The sequence below is a fragment of the Acanthisitta chloris genome, unplaced genomic scaffold (assembly GCF_000695815.1).
Source record: "Acanthisitta chloris isolate BGI_N310 unplaced genomic scaffold, ASM69581v1 scaffold20859, whole genome shotgun sequence".
Classification (NCBI taxonomy): domain Eukaryota; kingdom Metazoa; phylum Chordata; class Aves; order Passeriformes; family Acanthisittidae; genus Acanthisitta; species Acanthisitta chloris.
The window spans coordinates 18,575-27,465 of NW_008693326.1; the positions used below are offsets into that span (position 1 = coordinate 18,575).

General features: G+C 38.4%; 1 protein-coding gene across 1 annotated transcript; it reads right to left on the bottom strand.

The window, feature by feature from the left end:
* Positions 1 to 276: 276 nt before the first annotated feature.
* On the bottom strand, positions 277 to 8,393 carry LOC103810152 (eukaryotic translation initiation factor 1A, Y-chromosomal). The gene is made up of 6 exons (XM_009083044.1): positions 8,303 to 8,393; positions 6,373 to 6,476; positions 4,707 to 4,757; positions 3,485 to 3,566; positions 3,282 to 3,373; positions 277 to 1,649 (listed from the first exon to the last, which is right to left on the bottom strand). The coding sequence occupies exons 2-6, from the start codon at positions 6,454 to 6,456 to the stop codon at positions 1,644 to 1,646; spliced, it is 315 nt and encodes a 104-aa protein (XP_009081292.1). The 5' UTR covers positions 6,457 to 6,476; positions 8,303 to 8,393; the 3' UTR covers positions 277 to 1,643.
* Between the last annotated feature and the right edge of the window lie 498 nt (positions 8,394 to 8,891).

Consider the following 8,891-nt stretch of genomic DNA (forward strand, 5'->3'; position numbering starts at 1 on the left):
TGAACCTTACAGGCACACAAAGATCAGTGGAGCAAGAAGACTGTACTGGTATTATCTTTGCCTCAGTATTTGGCAAATCTTTACAACAAACATTTGAAGTCCACAAAACATTTGACAAAATTTCTTAATACTATGAAAATGTCATCCCTAGAGTAAGATACCAGATCCATGTAAGGAAAACAGACACAATAAAAGAACAAAGTAAAGGAGAAGACATTTTTGCAAAAGGATTTTCAAATCTCCTTAAAAATAAAGGAAAGCAATGAGGCCACTCCGTATTTAAAGCCATTTTGTTTTTATCTATTGGGGTAGTCACTTTACATCATACCAAAAAGACTGTATAAGGAATACAAGTGTCAAGAATCAGATTTTTATGGCACAAAGGGAAGTTTTCCATTAACCAGCTTTCAGAGATGTTAAATACGTAATTGAAGACAAAGAAACTAAGGCTACCACAAAATAATATTTGTATGATGATGTTAGTCGTTATGCAGCTTCTCACCTGGCTCTTCCAGTCTGAAGGTGGAGAAGAATCTTTCCAGTAGTTTGTTTCAGTTACTTATTCTGGATTAAAAGATTCTCTTCCTACGTTTGACACAAATTTATTTTCTCATTTATACTGTTACTCATAGTTCACATAAGCTTTTATGTTGCACCTTACAACGTATGGAATTTCAGATTAAAATAAAACTCTACTCTTAACATAACCTTTTATATAATGTAAAAATATTCTACCTGTTTACCATATCAAGAATGTTAAGCGTTGGCTTTGGGGAAAACCAAATGGATTTTTCAGTACAAACCCAAGGGGAAACATTTTGCATTCAATACCTCCCTGTTCAGGCTGGTGCCACCCAGTGTTCCTCGTGCCCAACTGCAGCTCTGGCACTGCCCGACCAGCACTGCAGAGCTGTGGGTACTGCACAGCCCCCAACAACTGCGTCTGAGATGCTGCTTACTGCTTATCTTCATTCCTCCTCCACCTCTTCTCCCTCCACCGGGGAAAATTGCCATCTTGGAAATAACGAGTGTTTTTAATTATCAAAATCAGTATAAAAATAGCAGCATGCTACTGGACACGAAAAGCAGATTCACCATGCATTAGGAATTTAAATGCAGATTTCTGCCTTCCTCTTATATTATCAAAATCACTTTTTAAAGTTAACATCAAGGCAAGGGGGTATAAGGACAGACACTGCATAGTATGATTTGATACTAATCTGAACTGGGTATTTAATCAAAATCCATGGTAATTACAGGGTAAACAATTTTTATTTCAAAATACAAGTTTAACTCGGATTGTAGTGATGAAACCAGAAGAGGGAAAAATGCAGTCTTTTAACAGCCCATGTCACTGTATCTCACTTACATCCAGAGGTAAAAGCTCTAACTGGTGAAGAGACAAAATATTTGTGGCATGTCATTGAACCTTTGTGATAATCCAGCATTATCCATTTCTAAAGAAATATAAATACTTTAAAACAAACATTGAAAATAAATCCTTTTGATGTAACAAACTACACTCTTTACCGAGAATTTTCAGTCTTCTTAAAAGAAAGGGACTTCACCCAAAAAATAATTGAAGTATCAATGTAGAACAACCCTTGGAGGAAAAAAGTCGGAATGTAAACCTCTGTTCCAAATTAGATCTGAAAAGCAAACACACACCATGTATTTAATTCACGTGAATCCTTCTTTAAGCTACTTTTATGGTTCAACAGGACTTCCTGAACTTAGTACAGTCCTGGTTTTGCTTCAGCTCATATCCTCTTTTCTTAGCACATTAACAATCCCTGCTTATCTCCAGCCCTGTGATGTACTGTGGTCATGCAGGTGAGCAATTCTGCATAACCACAGTATCTGCCACATAACTGAATCAACTGCAAAGACATAAACTAATCCACAAGTCCCAAAAACGAAACTAAAGCTGAGTTGGACTCACTTCTCTAAGCAGTGACTGTCCCAATTAATTTGGGGGTAAAAACGAAGTCTTCTAATCACTCTTTGATATAAAAAACAAAGGAAAGGTTCCACTGAATCTTCCGTGTTAACTATGACCTTAGAAGCTGCACTTCATTCCATCCAGGTGTACTAGGGTGATCCTCAGAGAAGCTACTCACATTTTCATAGAGTCATAGAATCAAACGGGTTGGAAAAGGCCTCCAAGGTCATCAAGTCCAACCCTACTGTGATTACTAGACCATGGCACTAAGTGCCACATCCAGTCTCATCCTGAAAACCTCCAGGGATGGTGAATCCACCACATCCCTGGGCAGCCCATTCCAACGTCTGATTACTCTCTCTGTAAAAAGTCTCTTCCTAATATCTAACCTAAACTTCACCTGGCAGAGCTTGACAATTTTGTCTTTGTCTTTTCCTTTCTTAAAGCATGACATTAGTATTATACTGCATGGCTGGCAACAGCTTCAAAACTATCATAGCTGCTGAGTTAAATACATTATCCCCCACACAGATCCATTCGTTTGCCAGTTTTTTCCTACAGCTACTTATCACTTTGATGCCTTACATTAGCTTCATTATTACACCCTCCAGCAGTACAAAGATTTTCTCGTTTCACTGAGTTAAATGTTCAGTGAGCACAACCACTGACAGGTCCAAAGTGCAATTTTAAAAAGTCTGAATAAGAATTCATCAAGATTTTGATATTTTAAAAATGTGATCTAATGCATCATCACTGAGAACCTCAAAAAAGTCAAAATAATGTGAGGATTTAAAAAGAATTAGACATATTATCAACTCAGAGAGAGGACTAAAAAGATGAATTAAAACATAATATACTTAGAACAGTCTATCCAATTAAGTTAACTCACTGGCTCAGTAAGTCACTACTTATCCTCTCAGCCAGCTGCCCTGCACACATTCATCTCTCAACTGTAAAATAAAGTGCACCACCTTAGAAAGTATTGCACAGCAGATTCTACTTCTGCAATTTACTATAAAATCTGAATTACAACACTTTTACTACTATAATTTATGAGTGTGCACAGCCAGTTACTACAGCTCAGTGATGAGCATTAACACAAGTGACTGTGACAATATGTAAACTCAGGACTACAGCTAACTTGAGAAACTACTGAGATGCAGCTTTTTATGATTTTATGTAAACAAAAATGGAGACTTAAAGCCTTTGTTTTTTACAAAACACAGTTTTTTTCTGTAGTTCCTATCAGATAGTGAGATCTTTGTGTAAAACAACAACAGCTTATTGCCAAAGATGACAGTTTCAAGCATATGATACAAAATACACATTTACTACTTACATCATCAATATCTTCATCATCATCTCCAATATCGTCAAACTGGATTTCATCATCATCTCCAGGACCAAATGTGTCTGTTTCATTGATTTTAGCTAGAAAGGAATTTAGAGAAGTTAAGGAGTGCACTCACACCATGTCACGATAGACCGAATGAATACCCTTGTCCAACATGAACTTTCAATTTGAAATGAAAAGATTCTTACCATGTTCAGGAAGCTCCCCGTATGCTTTCAGACTTCTGGCTTCATCTGCATTGTACTTTAGAATAACATCAGCCTTGTTATCCTAAACAAGAGTTTATTGGAATTTATTAGTCATCTATGACGGAAAAAACAACTAACCTTGATAGACTATATTGTTGACAAGTATAGTATTTATAGAAGAGTAACACTTATTTATAAAAGAGTATCTTGCTTCCCCTCCAGTTCCTTTAAATACGAAGTAAAAAAATCCTCATTTGTGGAATACTTTCATTTCTTCTGGGAGATAACTTCATTTTCTCCTATTATAAGTATTTGATAGAATCATAGGATGGTTTGAGTTGGAAAGACCTTATAAATCAACTAGTTCCAACTCCCTGCCATGGGCAGGGACACCTTCCACTTGACCAGAGTGCTTAATGCCCTGTCCAACATGGCCTTGAACAATGCCAGGGATGAGGCATCCACAAATTCACTGGGCAACAGGAACAACAGAATTTGAGACAATTGAGAATTTTTGAGAATTTGACAAGTTCAGTTTCATGCCTTTAAAATTAACCTTTCTTTAGAGACCACATGCTGTGAAGTGTTTGGAGGTCAATCAGAAGGTGTCGGAAATGAAAAATCCCTAGTTTTAAGTACTTTAATATATACAGTATCCTAAAAGTTTTACAACTCTCATGCACATTGCAGAAGTAGAATCTATCTTTAAACAACTGATGACACAACACTAACATTCATAAAAGGCATTTACCTAATGAAAATGTGACAAGTGTTTTCCATTACTTTCTAATAAATAAAATTATGCTACTCCATTTTTGGAAATTTAAGTACAAACTAATCACTGATCAATTGGCCTCTTAAGGTAAAAGCCTAAACAACAAGGCTCCAAAATTCTGACTGACAAAAATTCTAATTATCACAATAAAATGTTTGGTGCTTGACTCAATCCATCTGGAAAAGAAAAGGTCAAGCATGATGACAGCAAGCACCTTCACTCACAGAGTCTCAGGGTGCAATTTAGAAGAACAAGTTGAACCAGAATTTGTCTATTCATTACAATCTTTCTGCAATACAAGGAAACTAAAAGTCATGACTTCATATTACTAAATACAAATTCAAGGAAAGTTAGATGGGAATTTCCTCACAATACCTGCTGCAATTTAACATTAAATAAAGCTGTTTGTAAGATACTCTTTATTGGCAAATTATACTGAATTTTTACCTGGTAGTCTCTTAAGCCAACCAATATAATATCGGATGTATTTATCCAAACCTGAATGAGAAAACATATGTTATTATGTTGCAGAAATCCAACTTCTGTTGTACAGCACAAGAACCAAACAGTACATTTAGGTTTACTGAGAGACATGAAACATTTCAGCACAGCCTCCACTTTCTAATCAGTAAGCTGGAAATATCCCATTTCATATTTTAACAGCAAAACTGAGATCGTAAATCCTCATAGTTACATTATTTCACATGTTATGGAGCTATTACAAGGGAAATCAAACTTCTTTGAAGAGCTTCCAGCCAACAGGGGTTATTACATCTTAACTTCTGAGAAAACTGAACTAATGCATCAAGCCACCACCTGGTGAACTGAACTCCACAAGGAAAAAAACTAAAAATTGATGATGGCCAAGCACAGTGAAAAGCACAAGAAAATTAATCGAGTTGTCTCCAGGAACTATGTTAATGAGAAGTCTGCAAAACAGGACATGCCAATTTAAATGCACAAGACGGCTCTATCCCACATCAGCTTCATTTTTTTTGGAGATCAAACACACTTCAGCTGAGACTTCCTTTCTTTTGGATGTGAGGAATAGATAAGCGATGCTTTCTGTAGCAAGAAATTAATTCTGCAGGACTTAGTGTCTATTTATGAACATTCTTCACTGCCTTCAACAGTTTAGTGAAGGGTATTGCAAGCAGCTATACACTGCTCACACTGATGCCAAGATATGTGCATTCATTGGCCTCCAAGAAACAGACAGGTGTTTAGAAGAATGAAGACAGTGAATGTCTGTTTCCATAGGGAACAGACTGCCTGAGAGGATCTCCTCCATACCACACACCAGCAGAGGACAAAAAGCTGCAACAGGGGCAGAGGAACAGCACCCAGAGATGGCAAAGTTAAGAATGCAAACACATACACCTGACTTCCCTGAAGGTCCAAATATTTGCAGATCAGTTTTGCACAGAAGTATTTTGGGAACTGAGGAAGTGGACAATGAAATGATGGCACTTGAGGTGCCTGCAGGAAGCTATGAAGAAACATTCCCAAACTGCCCTTACCAAACTATTCTCAGATCAGACACCCAGTGGGAAGATAGCAATCATTCAGTTCCTCTACAGATCAAACTAAGTGGGGTCTTAAACCTCAATTCTTACTGGTTTGGGGAAATAGCATACAAAAAATGTGACTTTGGACAACCCTCTTACACCTTTATTTTCCTATTCTGAGTGTCAATCTTCATGTTAATAGAAGTTCTCCTGCTAAGCTAAGTGCTGATCTAGTCTCAGAGATAACATGATGGTTTTCTGAATAGTCATCATGTTCCCCACCTACAATTAGGGAGCTTTTAAATTATCTAAATTTCTAGAATATGAAAAGCTAGTACTCCATAAGCAGCCAAAAAACCCTCCCCTGAAATACACACATCCAAAGACAGCCCTTCAGCTACAAGCTTCACCCAAAGGCCAAAGAATGTCTATTTTTGTGCTCGCAATGGAAACAGAAGCACAAACTGGTTTACTATTGAAAAAGAAGTTTAAGATATTAAGTACAGTAGAAATATTAACTTTTGTAAGGAGATGCATATGTAAATTTTTACAATTACCTATCATGCATAATATCACAGTTAGCTATTGCAATGCTTCAGAATTACCTTTTTTCTTAGCTTCCCTCTGATATGACATAACCTCTTCACACCATCAAAACACAATGCCTCCAGTCTTCCATTGCCTAACATCTTGATCACCTGGGCATACTCTGAAAGAGACAGTAACGTACAGAAACATAGAATCATTTAGGCTGGGAAAGACCTTTAAGATCAACAAGTCCAATTGTTAACCCAGCACTGCCAAGTCCACCAGTAAACCATGTCCCAAAGTGCCACTGAGCAAAACTTCTGAACAAATTCAGCTCCATGAAATGAGTTATAACTTTTGTCACTGTAACCAAAACTTGTAACATTGACCAAACATGGAACAGCTGAGAGGAGCTCTGAGCAGCCACAGAGGCTGCTGAATGTATGACAGCTAACATTTTCAAACACTGCTCATCCTTGGTTGCATCCATGCTTTTGTTCCCTCTGAAATGCTTACTATGGGTAATTTTCAGAGCTATTGAGTCACACTCAGAGTTTGAAAGTTTATAAGAGCATCACAGCACCTGTCAAAATCTCAATGCTGTCACTGAGTGAGGAGGAAGAAGCTGCATGTCCTGTATACCCACCCCATGATACTCCGAATGCCTCTGGCAGAGGCTCTGTGGAAAAACACCTGCTGCTCTTTAAAGGACATCTCTTGGTGTTCTCAGACATTGTCTGAAAGGCAACTACCAGACTTCAGCTGAAACCTATGAAGTGTCTCTCCAACACTGACCCTCAATCTCTCACCTTGTCTTTCATCTCTTCCCTCACTGAGTTCCAGAAATCACTACTGAGAACTTGACATACATTATTACTTTGCAGCATAATGTATTAACATTTAACTAAAAACAATAAAGCTTGTAATAATACCATTATTAATATAAAGTCTGGAAGAATCCTCACATTACTGACCACCCATAGTTGCCAGTAAAAAAACCTGTCTCAATTAGCCAGAGCTGTATTTCAACATTCTAAAATCAAGCAAGAGTTTAAAGTCTAAGAAATCACATGAGACTGTTCATAATTAAGAATAATGTTTCATTAAGTAAGATTTTGGTTGGGAGTCGAAAAGCATTTGAAGTTTCACAGGTGGATCAAAATCAACTCCTTTTTTGCTTACAACAGAATATTAGTTCAGTGGCACATGTTTTACAGTGATTTAAGTCAGTACCCTTGCCATATTTCTAATAAACCAACTGATTAATTGGTCACTAGGAAAGTACTTGCATGATGTGAGCAACAAGTGTGACACACAAGGCAGGGCAAGCCAAAAGGGAGGTGAGCTCACTGCCCCCAAATGGCAGGGCAGAGGGGAGTCCTGGTCACCACCCTCCAGCTGAACACTCTCATGGTTTACCTCATCTGACAACATCCCAGTGAGGACCTCACCTATTGCTCCTGTTTTAATGACTGTTAGATGTCCCAGCCCAGGAGCCAACTGAACCAAACCATAAGGGGACAGCAGAACAGTGAGAGCAACTGCTCTGCCAGGTCAGTGACTTTGGGGAGCTCATGGAAAGACCCAAGAGACATTACAGTTCGTATAAAACAGAAAGTGGGACTGTGCATCCCAGAGGCAACTTATGGCAACACTGAACTACATTAGCTAAGCTAACTGCTCAAAGACCCTCACAAAAAGCTGTTCAAGGGGTTTCCAGGGAATGTTTGCTTACTGTTGTTCTACACAGAGCACCACAATAAGGTCAAGGAGAGGCAAGCTTCATTCCTAAGTGGTGAAACTATTTAAAACTTCCCTTTCCTACTGCCTTTCTCCTACACTCAGTATGTAATTTAGAATTCAAATACAACCCCAATAAAAATATATCTCTTTATTCCACAATAACTTCATCTTTCTCAGTCATCCAGATGTTTAGTGTAACAACTTCCAACACGTCACTTACAAGACTGAAAACAATGACATTGCCACAGTGTAGTTAAAACTCACCTTGTCCATCTTCTTTGAACACCAGTTCTCTTTTTTCCGATTCATTCTCATTCTTACCTCGTCGCCTGTTTTTACCTCCTTTGCCTAAATTAAAAGGGGGAGGAGGAAAAAGCACGTGTTACTACCTCTGAATGCCGTGAAGGGAACAATCAGACTTAAGGAGATTTCTGTGCTCGTTCTCTATAGGGATGTTTTAAGTATCCTAATCAGATTGAGGTCTTCTATTGTCAACGTTTTTAGGAGTAAATTTTTAACTGAGTAGCAACACAGTGATTAAAATATTAGCGTCTCTGTTGTTTGGTATGTCCTGGTTGCTCTGGAGTGACAGCAGCTCCCAACAGGGATTCTCACAAGTGGCCATTTTCGGTTCTGCGGTCCCTGCACCATTACCTCACAGACAATGGTGGGGGAACCTGCTGCACACAAACATCAAGGAGCGGGAGAGCAGCTCGTGGCACCGAAACACTGCGAGTGGAGCTCACGCTCGGGGTCAATCTGCCCTTTTCGAAGGGCACACACGTGGCGATAGGATTAATGCTCTTCATAAAGACGCGTAGGAGCAGCTCATAGTTCCCGCACCCCATTCCCT